The sequence below is a fragment of the Branchiostoma floridae genome, chromosome 10, assembly GCF_000003815.2.
Source record: "Branchiostoma floridae strain S238N-H82 chromosome 10, Bfl_VNyyK, whole genome shotgun sequence".
NCBI lineage: Eukaryota > Metazoa > Chordata > Leptocardii > Amphioxiformes > Branchiostomatidae > Branchiostoma > Branchiostoma floridae.
The window spans coordinates 13,679,150-13,694,232 of record NC_049988.1 but is presented as its reverse complement, the minus strand read 5'-3'; the positions used below and the strand labels follow the sequence as shown (position 1 = coordinate 13,694,232).

General features: G+C 46.7%; 1 protein-coding gene across 28 annotated transcripts in view; it reads right to left on the bottom strand.

Annotated features, from left to right (window-relative positions):
• LOC118423973 overlaps positions 1-15,083 on the bottom strand; it is a 115,639-nt gene that overhangs the window by 21,193 nt on the left and 79,363 nt on the right. For 15 of the 28 annotated variants that reach the window (XM_035832319.1, XM_035832329.1, XM_035832323.1 and 12 more), the window contains 21 exons: positions 14,890-15,027; positions 14,032-14,698; positions 13,727-13,832; positions 13,345-13,492; positions 12,677-13,020; positions 12,259-12,388; positions 11,478-11,887; positions 11,037-11,279; positions 10,579-10,696; positions 9,732-10,443; positions 9,093-9,292; positions 8,194-8,865; positions 7,705-7,929; positions 6,928-7,424; positions 6,571-6,684; positions 6,124-6,319; positions 5,040-5,917; positions 4,577-4,891; positions 2,079-2,223; positions 1,748-1,881; positions 51-365 (listed from right to left, as the gene is read on the bottom strand). In XM_035832319.1, coding sequence (XP_035688212.1) covers positions 51-365; positions 1,748-1,881; positions 2,079-2,223; positions 4,577-4,891; positions 5,040-5,917; positions 6,124-6,319; positions 6,571-6,684; positions 6,928-7,424; positions 7,705-7,929; positions 8,194-8,865; positions 9,093-9,292; positions 9,732-10,443; positions 10,579-10,696; positions 11,037-11,279; positions 11,478-11,887; positions 12,259-12,388; positions 12,677-13,020; positions 13,345-13,492; positions 13,727-13,832; positions 14,032-14,698; positions 14,890-15,027 — 6,707 coding nt within the window. Of the gene's footprint in view, positions 1-50; positions 366-537; positions 762-1,009; positions 1,155-1,320; positions 1,635-1,747; positions 1,882-2,078; positions 2,224-2,414; positions 2,730-2,837; positions 2,921-3,161; positions 3,306-3,464; positions 3,780-3,910; positions 3,994-4,219; positions 4,365-4,576; positions 4,892-5,039; positions 5,918-6,123; positions 6,320-6,570; positions 6,685-6,927; positions 7,425-7,704; positions 7,930-8,193; positions 8,866-9,092; positions 9,293-9,731; positions 10,444-10,578; positions 10,697-11,036; positions 11,280-11,477; positions 11,888-12,258; positions 12,389-12,676; positions 13,021-13,344; positions 13,493-13,726; positions 13,833-14,031; positions 14,699-14,889; positions 15,028-15,083 lie in introns of those variants that run through there. The other 13 variants (XR_004832152.1, XM_035832341.1, XR_004832153.1 and 10 more) reach the window with 13 other exon arrangements.

The window sequence follows — 15,083 nt, the reverse complement described above, 5'->3', positions numbered from 1 at the left end:
CAGCTAGGAAGAGCAAAAAAAACATGGTGAGGAAACACTGTAAGGCTTACCACAGTGTTGCCGAACTCATCAGTGTATGGCACAAAGTTGACACCATCGTTGCTGTAGGTGATGTAGTAGGTGGTGACCCATTCAGGCTGAGTGGGGTGGCCCTGGGTGATGAAGCCAGTCACGTGGGTTGGTGTGCCGAGGTCCACCTGGAGGTAGGGGTTCTTGTCATCAACAGCTGGGCTCCAGACTCCGCTGCCATCAACAGAAGGCTTGTTGTTCAGGGTACCCTGGTCAGGACTGTGCTGGTCATCCAGCTGAGAGGAGCTGGTGATCTGGTCAGGCCTGATCTGGCCGCCCTCCATGCCAAGAGGCTCCTGCAATGATTAAAAAATCAATAATGTAATAATCAATACATTGCAAAAAATGTTTACAATTTCCAAAGTATAGTTGCATAAAAACATTATCATGGACATCATTACAATTGTACACAGGACATGGATATTCTTGTATCTGAAGGAACAGGAGTGCATAGTGAGGCAATGGTACCTGGCACACGGTAGTCTCAGGGACAGTGGTTGTCTGCACAGTCTGAGGCTTGGTGGCAATGGTGGTTGTGCCAGCCGTGGTGGCTGTGGCAGCTGTGGTGGTCTGAAGAGTCTGAAGAGTGGTAGGCTTGGTGGCAAGGGTGGTGGTGGAGGCAGTGGTCACACCGGTGGTGGTCTGCTCAGGCCTGGTGGTTGTGGTGAAGGTCTGGACAGTAGTGGTGGTCTCTGCAAGCACAAATATTACAAATAAATCAAACTCCTAAATATCTAAGACTTTATAAAATCAGCATGATATTAGGAAATGACGTTAATTAATCATGGTGGATTCAATGCAGAGGGACCGCTTTCTACATTCCAGATTTCTTTCAGGCATTGAAGATACATATCAAAATATGTTTACTCCAGAGTAGCTCATGGCATTACTGTAAAACTGGTACAGAAGCATTTTACAAGTTAGTGTTAGTGTTACCCACCCTTGCATCCCAGAGGCTCGAACTGCAGACTGATCTGGTTGTTGAAGTCCTGTGGGTGGATCTGGAAGTACTGAGCTGTGATTGGCCTGTTGGCATCCAGCAGGTTGGTGACTGGGGTGGTGTTGTCAGTGTTGCCATTGAAGATCTGTAAAATGAAGAAAGGATTTTTGTATACAGAAGAGTAGGCATCACTTGTTATTCTACATGTACATCATCAGAATGCTGTAGAGTGTTGTTATCTTATCAAAGTAATAACTTGACTGGCTGAACTGTATTCATGTTAGTCTGGAAGGCAATAACATTACACTTACCACAGGGTTGCCGAACTCATCAGTGTATGGCACAAAGTTGACACCATCGTTGCTGTAGGTGATGTAGTAGGTGGTGACCCATTCAGGCTGAGTGGGGTGGCCCTGGGTGATGAAGCCAGTCACGTGGGTTGGTGTGCCGAGGTCCACCTGGAGGTAGGGGTTCTTGTCATCAACAGCTGGGCTCCAGACTCCACTGCCATCAACAGAAGGCTTGTGTTCAGGGTGCCTTCCTGTGGGCGGTGCTGGTCATCCAACTGAGAGGAGCTGGTGATCTGGTCAGGCCTGATCTGGCCACCCTCCATGCCAAGAGGCTCCTAGAACACAAATGTAATGTTAAAACTGATCACCCATCAGGGTATCTAGAATGGTTAAGACAAGAATCAACAGCTACAGTGTATTGACTGATGGAGCTAGTTAGTGATGTTACCTGGCAAACATCAACAGTGACACCAGTGGTGGTCTGTGGAGTAGTAGCTGTGGTGGCCCCAGTGGTGGTCTGCCCAGTGGTGGTCTGGCCAGTCTGGATGGTTGTTGTCAGAGTCTGAATAGTGGTGGTGGTCTCTGCAACCACAAAAATGACAAAGGTGTTATCATAAACTTCTACACATCATGAAACTCAACATACACATACTTACAGTACTGACAATAAGTACAATAAAGCTAGAGCATTCTGTTTGTCCATATACATCTCTACAATAAATGAAAATTAGAATTCAGATGGCTAGAGATTTTGGTTGTTGGTGTCAATTGTTACCCACCCTTGCATCCCAGAGGCTCGAACTGCAGACTGATCTGGTTGTTGAAGTCCTGTGGGTGGATCTGGAAGTACTGAGCTGTGATTGGCCTGTTGGCATCCAGCAGGTTGGTGACTGGAGTGGTGTTGTCAGTGTTGCCGTTGAAGATCTGCACAAATGAAGAAAGTGTCATTTAATGCACCAAGGAGTAAGTTCCAAATGTTATTCTACATCATGACAACGTCTAACTAAGAAATCATTCTGTCTGACTCTGAAACATAAAAACATTCTGTAAAGTCATAAAATAACTAGTTGAAATGTGAGTACCTCAAACCAGAAGGCAATAGCGCCATCACTTACCACAGGGTTGCCGAACTCATCAGTGTATGGCACAAAGTTGACACCATCGTTGCTGTAGGTGATGTAGTAGGTGGTGACCCATTCAGGCTGAGTGGGGTGGCCCTGGGTGATGAAGCCAGTCACATGGGTTGGCTCGCCAAGATCCACCTCGAGGAATGGTGTTGTGTCATCGACGGCTGGGCTCCAGACTCCGCTGCCATCAACAGAAGGCCTGTTGTTGAGGGTGCCTTCCTGTGGGCGGTGCTGGTCATCCAACTGAGAGGAGCTTGTGATCTGGTCAGGCCTGATCTGGCCGCCCTCCATGCCAAGAGGCTCCTGGAACACAAACGTTATGTTAAGATTGTTCCTCAAACGGAATACCTTGAAAAGCAAATCAATGAATCTTAAGTTATCAACTGTTGAAGCTGATTGGACAGTAAGTACCTGGCAAACATCGATGGTGACACCAGTGGTGGTCTGCCCAAGTGGTGTGGTTGTGGTGAAGGTCTGGATGGTAGTGGTGGTCTCTGCAGTCACAAAATATGACAAACTATGTCAACCTCTAAAAGCCTTGACATTGGCACTCTATTTGAAGCATAGTCAGGAAAATTAGTACAGAACAACTATTACATTGACCAGATTCCGGTCATCAACAGATGCCTCCCTGGCAAGTATCAGAACTTGCATAGCTACAATATAAAGATATTTTAACTGCCGAGGAACATTATCTTAGAAGATGACAGCAACAAAAGAAAGAATATTACCCACCCTTGCATCCCAGAGGCTCAAACTGCAGACTGATCTGGTTGTTGAATCCTGTGGGTGGATCTGGAAGAACTGAGCTGTGATTGGCCTGTCAGCATCCAGCAGGTTGGTGACTGGGGTGGTGTTGTCAGTGTTGCCGTTGAAGATCTGAAACCAAGGAAAAACTCTTTCTTACAAAGGAGGAAAATCTTTTCCTTGAAAGCAGTAGCTATCTAACTTTTATTCATTGTTTAAGTTTCAAAAACCGATTCAAAGCATTGCGCCTATCCTGAATTGTGCTTGTAAGCTATAAACAATATCTCTTACCACAGGGTTGCCGAACTCATCAGTGTATGGCACAAAGTTGACACCATCGTTGCTGTAGGTGATGTAGTAGGTGGTGACCCATTCAGGCTGAGTGGGGTGGCCCTGGGTGATGAAGCCAGTCACATGGGTTGGCTCGCCAAGATCCACCTGGAGGAATGGTGTTGTGTCATCGACGGCTGGGCTCCAGACTCCGCTGCCATCAACAGAAGGCCTGTTGTTGAGGGTGCCTTCCTGTGGGCGGTGCTGGTCATCCAACTGAGAGGAGCTTGTGATCTGGTCAGGCCTGATCTGGCCGCCCTCCATGCCAAGAGGCTCCTGAAATGCAAACTCGTTGTTAAGACTGCCTTTCAAACAAAGGATGATGAAATGACAATGACATTTTCCAACCAAAAGACAATGAAGGTCATCTTTAATCATCCATTGCTTAAGAAGCTTAATTCCAGTACCTGGCAAACATCGACAGTGACACCAGTGGTGGTCTGCCCAGGCTTGGTGGTTGTGGTGAAGGTCTGGATGGTAGTGGTGGTCTCTGCAAGCACAAAACATGATAGATATGTCAACCTCTAAACAAAACCTACCTTCCCACTATATTTGAAGCACAGTCAGGAACATTGGTACAGAAAAAACTGTAACATTAACCAGATTTTGCTCATCTGCAAATGCTTCCACAGCAAGTATGAGGACTTGCATAGCTACAGAAGGATGATAACTCAACTGATGGTTTTACTGTATTTTGCAAAAAGAGTGTCTCTCACCTGTGCATCCCAGAGGCTCGAACTGCAGACTGATCTGGTTGTTGAAGTCCTGTGGGTGGATCTGGATGTACTGAGCTGCAATTGGTCGGTTGGCATCCAGCAGGTTGGTGACTGGGGTGGTGTTGTCTGTGTTGGCGGTGAAGAGCTGAAAGGAAGAAACTCTTGCTTACAAAGGGGTAGAACCATCACCATGTCATTTCAATGCAGCAAATTATACATTATGACAAACTAAACTTTATCTGACCAACACTCAGGAAAGTTGGGACCCAAATTTTTGGCTAACTCTGCCAGATGAACACAGGTGAACTTTCATGCTATCAGTGATAATGATAATTGTAAATAATGAGTAACCCTTACCACAGGGTTGCCGAACTCATCAGTGTATGGCACAAAGTTGACACCATCGTTGCTGTAGGTGATGTAGTAGGTGGTGACCCATTCAGGCTGAGTGGGGTGGCCCTGGGTGATGAAGCCAGTCACGTGGGTCGGTGTGCCGAGGTCCACCTGGAGGTAGGGGTTCTTGTCATCAACAGCTGGGCTCCAGACTCCGCTGCCATCAACGGAAGGCTTGTTGTTCAGGGTACCCTGGTCAGGACTGTGCTGGTCATCCAGCTGAGTGGAGCTGGTGATCTGGTCAGGCCTGATCTGGCCGCCCTCCATGCCAAGAGGCTCCTGACAAACAAGTTAATGTTAAGACTGATCAAACAACAGGATACATGTATCTCAAACGGTAAACTCATCTTTAACACCGACAGTAAACTGGGTATTTTGAAAGGTGAAGAAAATAGTAGAAAACTATCTCATTGATGAAAGTGTTTACCTGGCAGACTTCGACAGTGACACCAGTGGTGGTCTGTGGAGTCGTAACCGTGGTGGCACCAGTGGTGAACTGCTCAGTCTGAGTGGCAGTTCCAATGGTGGTGGTGGTACCAGTTGCAATGGAGGTGGCTGTACCAGTTGCTGGCTTGGTGGTCGTCTCTGTGAACACGCCAGTGACAGTCACGGATCCAGTGGTGGTAGGCTTCTGTGTACCAGTTACAACCACAGTGCTGATTGGTGTGAGCAGAGTTGTTGTGCCGGTCGGGATGGAGACGGTCTGGGTGGCGCCAGTGTCAATAACAACACCTGTGGTGGTGAATGGGTTCAGAGTGGTGGTCCCAGTAGGCAGGGTTGGCAGGGTTGGCAGAGTCTGGGTCTGCACAGTGGTGGTTGTACCAACAGTTGTCTGGATGGGCTTGGTGGTGGTCGGGTTGGCTGGCACAGTGGCAGTAGCTGTTGCTGTGGTAGGCTTCTGCGTGACAATGGTTGTCTCACCAGTGGAGATGGGCTTGGTGGTGGTGGTAAACTGCTGGGTGGTTGTACCAGTGACAGCAGTGGTTGTACCAGTGGTCATGGTTCCAGTGGGCAGGCCAGTGGTTTGAGTGCCACCTGCGATGGTTGTTGTACCAGTGACAGCAGTTGTAGTCTCAGCAGTGGAGATGGGCTTGGTGGTGGTTGTAACCTGTTGGGTGGTTGTACCAGTGGTCACGGTTCCAATGGGCAGGGTGGTTGTAGACCCGGGACCTGCAACGATTGTTGTTGCAGTGCCAGTCGTTGTGATAGGCTTGGTGGTGGAGACCTCCTGGGTGCTGATTGGCTTGGTGGTGGTCACTACACCAATGGTGGTTGTCGGCTTGGTAGTCATGATCTGCTGGGTAGCTAAATGGAATAGAATATCAAAATAGTAAATGGGTGATATATTGAATACATGTACTTAATCATAATTGGTATAATGGAAGTGTTAGCCCAAACCAAAGCTGTTTGAAAGATATGAATTGATCTATTAAATTTTATGGCCCTGAAAATTCATGGCCATGTGCACCACAATGTGTATGATATCTAAGAGAAAAGAAATGCTCCCATACTTGAGCAGGTACACTCCAGACGCACAGCATAATCCTGGCACTCTGTGGTGGTGGTGATCTGTCCAGTCGGATCCATTGGTCCACTCACACAGATCAGACCAACGTCAGGGCGGCAGGTCACACCCAGAGGTGCAGTGTTGTCGTCGAAGACAAAGCCAGACATCACATCCATACACTGGACATCTGTGATCATTTCCTGTATTGAAAGAAACAAACATGTAACAATACATTTTAAATTTTTGTTCTCAAGGAAGGACATTTTGTATTTGGTCACATGCAAACATTACTAACATTTACTTAGTAAACACTGAGGAATATAATTCCCCGACCATTCTCTTCTAGCAAAATATTTGAAAATTTAGGGAAACCTGTTACAAGTTGTTGGTAAAAAAATCAAAGCTACCAGTAGAAGGCCAAACAGAAAGAAGTGCTGGTAACATATTTTACCTCTTCACAGAAGCTGTACTTCTGCTCCAGGTTGGTGATAGTCTCAACATCACCAACTGTGTTGGAGTTCGGCTTGTCAACGTTCATCCACTGAGTCCATCCATCTACGCAAACCTGAGATCAAACAAAGAATATGATTTATAGAACAGTAAAACAGTAAAAGCCTGACAGATTTAAATGTAAAATTATCTTAATAATACTCCAATAAAAGTCTTAAAAGCTAAGCATCCACACATGCAGTTTACTATTACCAGATGACTGTTAGAATGCAAGGGCTGAGTGCAGTGACGGAAATATTGATGAAATTCAATTGTAGTTATGTTGACATTTCATTCTAATCAATGAATGTTGACCTACCTTGGGTGGTGTAGTCGGGTTGGCGATAGCGGTAGTGGTAGCAGGAGTGGTTGGCTTGGTCTCCACAGTGGTACTAGCTGTAGTTGGCTTTGTTGTTGCCAGAGTTGTGGTCTGCTGAGTACCAGTGGTAGAGGCAGTGGTGGTCTGTGTAGCCAGGGTAGTGGTCTCCTGACCAGTTGTGGTGGTTGGCTTCTCAGTAGCACTGGTAGTCTGGATCTCAGTTGGCTTTGTTGTTGCCAGCGTTGTGGTATCCTGAATACCAGTGGTGGTCTGTGTAGCCAAGGTAGTGGTCTCCTGACCAGTTGTGGTGGTCTGAGTACCCAGGGTTGTCTGAGCGGTAGTGGTGGTTGGCTTCTCAGTTGCACTGGTAGTCTGGATCTCAGTTGGCTTTGTGGTTGCCAGAGTTGTGGTCTGCTGAGTGGCGGTGGTGGCAGCAGTGGTGGTCTGTGTAGCCAGGGTAGTGGTCTGCTGAGTTGTGGTTGCTGTTGTAGTCTCAGCTGTAAAGCCAAAGAGAATTGTGTCACTTGATGATGTAAAAAGGACAAAATGTACAATGTCATGTACATGAAATACTTCTGTTCTAGTACACCTAAATGTATGTTAAAACTTCACAGCCATGTTCTGAATTACACATGGCCACCAGCTGTTAAAGATTGTCATACTGTCTTTCCTGACCAGAGCCAACATGGTGGCCTAAAGCTATTATTGCATGGTAGTGTTTTACTTCTAATGGTTATTTCTTAAAGGATGCAAAGTAAGATAAGAAAAGTATCTTACAGCACTGGCAGAGGACACGGATCTCGTAATCCTGGCAGTTCAGGGAGTTGCCCTGCATGTCGTTGCTGCAGGTCAGGCCGTTGGTGACGTCACAAGTCACGCCGACGTCTCCAGAGATCTGGAACGGTGCACCGAGGGTGGCGGTCCTGCACTCGACGTCGATGATCATGTTCTCAGCACAGAAGCTGTACATCTCGCGCAGACTGTCGAAGGTCTCGACATCACCTGAAATCCAGAATTATGTCATATTATACAAACAGATCAACATAAGATGGGCCTTAGTTGAAAAAATTTAACGGAAAAGATAAGTAGAATAAGAAAACTTATTCCAGAAAACTGTTTTGGAGTGACATAAAAAGCTCTCAGAAATTTACAATTAGAGGCAGAGAGGAGGCAATCATGCTGTTTGTTTTTTGTTCATAGATAGAATGGCAAAGTTATGCTTCAAAGCAGTTCTGCTCTGCCCTTAGTAATGATGTGTGGACATACCGTTGTTGTCATCACTGGTTGGGCTGTCAGCATTCATCCAGTCAGTCCATCCGTCCACACAGATGGCTGGGAACGGAGTCCTGTTGGTGGTGGTGGTCAGATCAGTGAAGACCTGGGTGCTGGTGGGCTTGGTGGTGGAGAGAGTTGTGGTTGGCTTGCCAGTTGTTCCGATGGACACAGTCTGGGTGGCTTCAGTATCGATGACAGTAGCTGTGGTGGTGACACCTGGCAGAGTGGAGGTCTCAGTTGGCAGGGTTGGCAGGGTGCCCAGAGTCTGAGTCTCAGTGACGGGGTTGGCTGGGAGAGTAGTAGTGGAGGCTGTGGTTGGCTTGCCTGTGGTTGTGGTTGCCTGAGTGGCGGTGGTCTCTGGAACCGTCTGAGTCTCAGTCGGCTTGGTGGTGAGCAGCTGGGTGGTGGAGACCGGCTTGGGTGTGGTGGTGGAGCCGGTGGAAGTGAACCAGGTCATGATGGTGGTGAAGATGCCGGTCTCTGTGGTGGGCTGCTGTGCGGTGGTGGTGGTCTCCTCGGGCTTGGTGGTGGCCAGAGTGGTGGTCTCCTCAGGCTTCTGGGTGGTGGTCATGGTCGCAGTAGGAGCGGTTGCGAGGGTGGTGGTCTCACCAGGCTTGGTGGTGGTGGTTGCAGTTGCGATAGTTGTGGTAGCAACAGTGGTTTCTGTGACAACGTTGAAGGTACATGTATTTTAATTGGACATCAATGCATAAACATAGACCTATTACAAAGCTGAAGATCTAGAGAATACATGTGATATAATTTCAAACGAAGCCACATTCTGAATAGCAGCATTATCAGACATTAATCTATAGACCTTTGGTAATGTAGTCTATTGTTTGAAACACTAAATTGAAGAAAAAAAAATTCATCATCAACGGATGACTTACCCTCAGCACAGTCGCAGTAGAACCTGATCTCGTAGTCATCACACTGTTCTCCAATGGCCATGTTCTTGTTGTCGCAGCGCAGACCATCATCGACAGTGCAGGTCACGCCATTCTCACCGTTAGCGATGTTCTGGGCAGTTCCAGTGATGCGGCATTCCACACTCACGATCATCTCATTGGCACAGAAGGCATACTCATCCCTGTAGAATTATTGTAAACCAGAGATTAAATTTTCAGGATCCTTAGAGTCTCATAAAATGAATGTACATGTTTCAAGATGACTTACGATATGGCAATTTTTGTCTACCTTTTGGAAAGACTTGTTTTCTTTGATGAATGGCAAAGTTGCAAGAATACAGTCAGAAATGTCACTGAGACTCAATCCATGCTGCTTTGTTATTAAGTGGCAAGGAGAGGTATTCATTTGGAGAACGTATCCTTGTTATGAATAATTATGTCATAATACAACAACTTAAAGATGAAGAAAGTTTACTTTGCCCTGATGATGAAGCATAGTGGCTGTCAAAATGTTGGTAGAAATACAAACAAGGTTCTTGGAAAATAAAAGTCTGAATTGAAATACCAGCCGGCTGAAACTATCTACAGATTCTGATTTCTGTTTTAGGGGTAGCAACTTACCTCAGCACAGGGATGATCTCGTAGTCACCATTGTTGGGGCCAGTGGATGGAGTATCGGAGTTCATCCATGGTGTCCAGCCATCCTCAACACAGATGATCTGTGGCTGAGGACGCTCGGTGGTGGTGGCAGGCTGGGTGAAGATGTCGGTGATGATGACTGGAGGCTTGGTTGTTGTGGTCTGTGTGACGGTGCCTGGTGTCTGGCCAGTTGTAGTGGCAGTTGCCTGGGTGGTTGTCTCACTGATAACTGTCTGTGTGGCAGTGCCAGGTGTCTGGACTGTTGTAGTGCCTGTTGCCAGGGTGGTTGTCTCACTGATAACGGTCTGTGTGGCGGTGCCAGGTGTCTGGGCAGTGGTTGTAGTGCCTGGTGTAGGTGCTGTGGCGATGGTGGTGGTCTCACCAACAACAGTCTGTGTGGCGGTGCCTGGTGTCTGGGCGGTTGTAGTGCCTGTGACAAGGGTGGTTGTCTCACTGATGACAGTCTGTGTGGCGGTGCCAGGTGTCTGGGCAGTTGTTGTAGTGCCTGGTGTGGGTGCTGTGGCGATGGTGGTGGTCTCACCAACAACAGTCTGTGTGGCGGTGCCTGGTGTCTGGGCGGTTGTGGTGCCTGTGACAATGGTGGTTGTCTCACCAATGGTCTGTGTGGCGGTGCCAGGTGTCTGGGCAGTTGTGGTAACAACTGTCTGTGTGATTGTTGTCTGTGGGGTAGTTGCTGAAGAGGGAAAGAAACAAAAGTTGTCGTAAGTAAAACATGTAAAACATAGGATCTAACCTATGACAACAAGATGTACAAACAATTGAAGTGAAGGAATAGTTGTGGGAACAATCATAGAGATATAGTACTCACTTCCACAGATACAGTAGACACTGACTTCATAGTCGGAGCAAGTCTGACCAAGGTTCTGGTCCTCGTTCAGACACACCAGGCCGTTGACCAGGTCACATGTGGCCTTCTCTCCGGCATCCTGTTAACAAATGCAAATTAAAGTACAGTTAATGCTAACACATCTCTACTTGACAGTACAGGGAAGAAGCACAAATCATACAGGACCTATCATTTTCTAGCTGTCTGGAGACTCATTTATGAGTTTCAATTTAACATTCCTTTTTTTTTTCTTGTTTGTAGCCTGCAAAAAGCTTGCTGGATACTATTTAATATCCGTTCAACAACACCTATATCATCTAGAACAGGTATTGGTAGAAAATGACTTTATATTGATTACCGCTAGTTATTGAAAGGTTATGGTGAAAAGTTGGAAAGACCCTATTTTTAGATGTGAAATCTTCCACATTGCTGACATGTACCTGAGGAGTCTGCTGAGTGTCCACGGTACGGCACTCGATCATGGCTGGGTAGGCACAGAAGGTGTACTTCTGCCTCAGGGCATCGATGGTCTCCAGGTCGCCAGGTGCGGTGAGAGGAGAGTCAACGTTCATGAACGGAGACCATCCATTGACAACGCACATTGGCGGGAAGGTCTGGTCGGACACACCAGTGGTGGTGGTGGCCTCAGTGACAGGCTTGGTAGGCATTGTTGTCGTGGTGAACTACAGAAAGAAAGTCAAAGATGACATGATTTTCAGAACATAAAAACTACAAGAAAAATTTCTTCAGAAATTGTTACAGGCTAAAATGAGCTCATGAAGACTGCTTCTGGTATGGAACAATTACAGAGTAACAAGACCACACAATCATTAGATTCTTGCTCTTTTGTTTCAAGCTTCCACTTTTTCTGTGAAGCATACCTGGGAGGTGGTGGTATCTGTGGGCTTAGAAGTCACAACCTCAGTCTGAGTGGTGAACTCTCCAGGGGTGGTGGTGAAAGAGCCAATGGTGGTACCAGTGGTGGTAGGCAGAGTACCAGGGGTGGCCTGGGTGGTGGTGATCACACCAGGCTTGGTGGTAGTCTGTGTCTCCTGAGTAGTGGTGGTATCAGTGAAGACCTGGGTGCTGGTGGGCTTGGTGGTGGAGAGAGTTGTGGTTGGCTTGCCAGTTGTTCCGATGGACACAGTCTGGGTGGCTTCAGTATCGATGACAGTAGCTGTGGTGGTGACACCTGGCAGAGTGGAGGTCTCAGTTGGCAGGGTTGGCAGGGTGCCCATGGTGCCAGTGGTAGTGGTCTGCTGGGTGGTGGTTGTCTCAGGTGCTGGAGTTGCTGTAGTTGTTGAAAGTACACATGGTATATCAATAACTTTTCATGGAGGAAACAACTAACCATGATAGATGTTGAAGTAGAATTAGGCTTAAGGAAATGTATGCCATTTTAAATGTATGCCATTTTTAATCGCATTACCTGAGCTGTGCTGTATCTGATAAAATGTAGACATTACATGCCTAATTGGAAATGTTCAAGTAAGATGTTTGATAATTTCTACCCCCAACGACCAGGAGGTCAAGGGACTAGGTAGGTAGGTAGGTAGGTACCTTAGTCTTTAGCAGTCTTCATTTGTTGCACAGAATTGCATACCAGTTGGTTACGTGGAAATCTAGCTTCTCTAAAAAAGGAAGGGAAAGAAGGAAACTTACTTCCGCACTGGCAGTTGATCCTGACTTCGTAGTCCTCGCACTTGCGGCCATCAGGCTGGAAGGCATCCACGCAGATGAGACCCTGGTTCACGTCACAGATCACGTTCTGGCCGGTAGCATCAGAGTCAATCTGCACACAAGAGATACAGAAATGTTAAGCAAAAGGCTGTGCATAGAAATTAATGCTGAAAACCTGTAGGATCATGAACTACTGTTTTTATATTGTAGACATAGACAGGCCAATAAGAACATAACCTGCCCAGAATTTAGGAAAAATTTGCAACCCACTTAATGTTAACTGTTACTAAATCTCTTGAACTTCCACATTTTAACAGAAAATCTCACACAGGATAAATTGAAAGAATAAACTTAGGGCAAATCAACCATCATTGAGAAATGTTTATTTATGTTTATTTACCATGGTGTTGACTGTGCGGCACTCGATCTCCACAATCATGTCGTCCTGACAGAAAGCGTAGCGGTCGCGCAGGTTGTCGATGGTCTCGACATCACCGGTGTTGGGGTGGGTCGGGTTGGCTGGGTTGTCAGAGCTGATCCATGGAGTCCAGCCATCAACACAGACCTCTGGTGTGGTGGTCTGGATGGTGGTCTGGGTGGTGGTGGGGTTGGCTGGGACAGTGGTAGTAGAGAACGTGATTGGCTTGGTTGTGGTGGTCACAACTGGCACAGTCTGTGTCTGTGTAGCAAGTGTTGTTGCAGCAGTTGTTGTGGTTGCAGCTGTTGTTGTTGTTGCAACAGTTGCTGAGGTAAAAAAAAAAAAACAACATGTTGAATGCATGAAAACATGGGGCTAGTGCAGATAACCGCTTTTCTTCCAGAAAGGAAGCATCAAGATCCTTCAAAGATACCTAGATAGCTTATATCAGCTTTTATATCAGCTGTTATTTTCTGTGATAGGATGTATTAAGTAATAGGTTATCACTTTGGAGTGCCAAAGTATTACATCACAAAGTTTTGTACCAGATAAGTGTCAAGCCAGTAGTTTTGGACATTTTAGGAGTACATGATAGACCTTTCCAACAGAAAGGAGGTATAGTGCTCATCATAACCATTTAATCTACTTACTCTCGCCGCAGTTACAGAAGACGCGGATCTCGTAGTCCTTGCAGAGCTGTCCGTCAGGCTGCCTGTCGTTCAGGCACTGGAAGCCGTTGTGGTCCAAGCTGCAGCGCACGTTCTGGCCAGACATGGTAGATGCCACCTGGGTGCTGACCTGTAAGACAAGACAGATGTCATTTTTCTGATTAAAATCACTTTTGTGATAAAAAAATGTCCAAGACTTGTATCTACACTTCAGTCTTGTATCAAAAGAAAACAGTGTGGTTGTGGAGAATATTGCTTTACTATGTTTAGAATGACCTAACTTGAGTTGACTTGACTTGAGAACCATTTCATTCCTTTAATTTTTGACAAAAATTTTATGAGACATGATAAGGAAGGAGCTTACCTCGCGGCACTGAACCATGGTCATGTCCATCCTGTCACAGAACTGGAACTTCTGGCGCAGAGAGTCGAAGGACTCAACATCGCCATTGTTGTTGCCGAGCAGTGGCCTGCGATAAAAAACATTGAGTTACCACCAACAGATGGACAAAAGATACATGAGCTTTACGGTGACTTTCCAAAACAAATCTTTGACATCATCTCTATCAGTACTCAAGGGCAAACAGTCTCAATGCCTCTTTTTACACCTTTAAAGTCTTTAAACTTCTTACAGCCTCCCTTCTATCTCCTATTTTCTTGTGCATTTACCTGTCCAGGTTCATCCAGCTAGTCCAGCCAGTCTCCACACACATGGGTGACAGGGTGACGGCCTGAGTGGTTGTTGCTGGTGTTGTTGTGATGGACACAGTCTGGGTGGCACCAGTATCAGTGATGGTAGCTGTGGTGGTGACACCAGGCAGAGTGGAGGTCTCTGTAGGCTGGGTTGGCAGGGTTGGCAGAGTCTGGGTCTGCAGGGTGGTGGTTTCTCCGGCAGTTGTGGTGATCGGCTTGGTGGTGGTTGGCTTAGTTGTCTGCTGCTGGGTGGTTGTATCAGTTGGCAGGGTACCAATGGGCAGGGTGGTTGTACCAGTGGTACCTGCGATGGTTGTTGTACCAGTGACAGCAGTTGTTGTCTCACCAGTTGTCATGGGCTTGGTGGTGGTTGGGTTGCCTGGCACAGTGGCAGTGGCTGTTGCTGTGGTAGGCTTCAACGTGGTTGTCTCAGTGACAATGCCCTGAGTAGTGGTTGTACCAGTAGTCACTCCAACGGGCAGGGTGGTTGTCTCAGTGACACCTGCAATGGTTGTTGTACCAGTGACAGCAGTTGTTGTCTCACCAGTTGTCATGATTGGCTTGGTGGTGGTGATCTCCTGGGTGCTCATTGGCTTGGTGGTGGTTTCTTGGCCAATGGTAGTAGTGAGTATCTGCTGAGTAGCTGGATTGAAGAAAATAGAAATACAACAATTAGCTCATAATCCGTGGAGACAATTTTTCTTTCAATGTACCAAAAGGATTGGAATGAGATGAAATACAAAGTGGCAAATGTGCAGCCTTGAAGATTATAGGAAAAGACATGATTCAGAAGAAATTGCATGTAAAATATGTTTATTCTTAAGATAAACTTACTTGGCTCAATGCAGCTGCACTTGATGGACACCTCGTAGTCGTAGCAAGATTCGCCAGGAGCCTGCATGTCGTTGTCGCAGCTGAAGCCGTTGATGATGTCACAGGTGACAACCTGGCTGTTCACATGGTGCATCAGACCTGGAAAGTAACCAAAACACCAACAATCAAAGCTCAGGATTGCAAAGATTACAGCA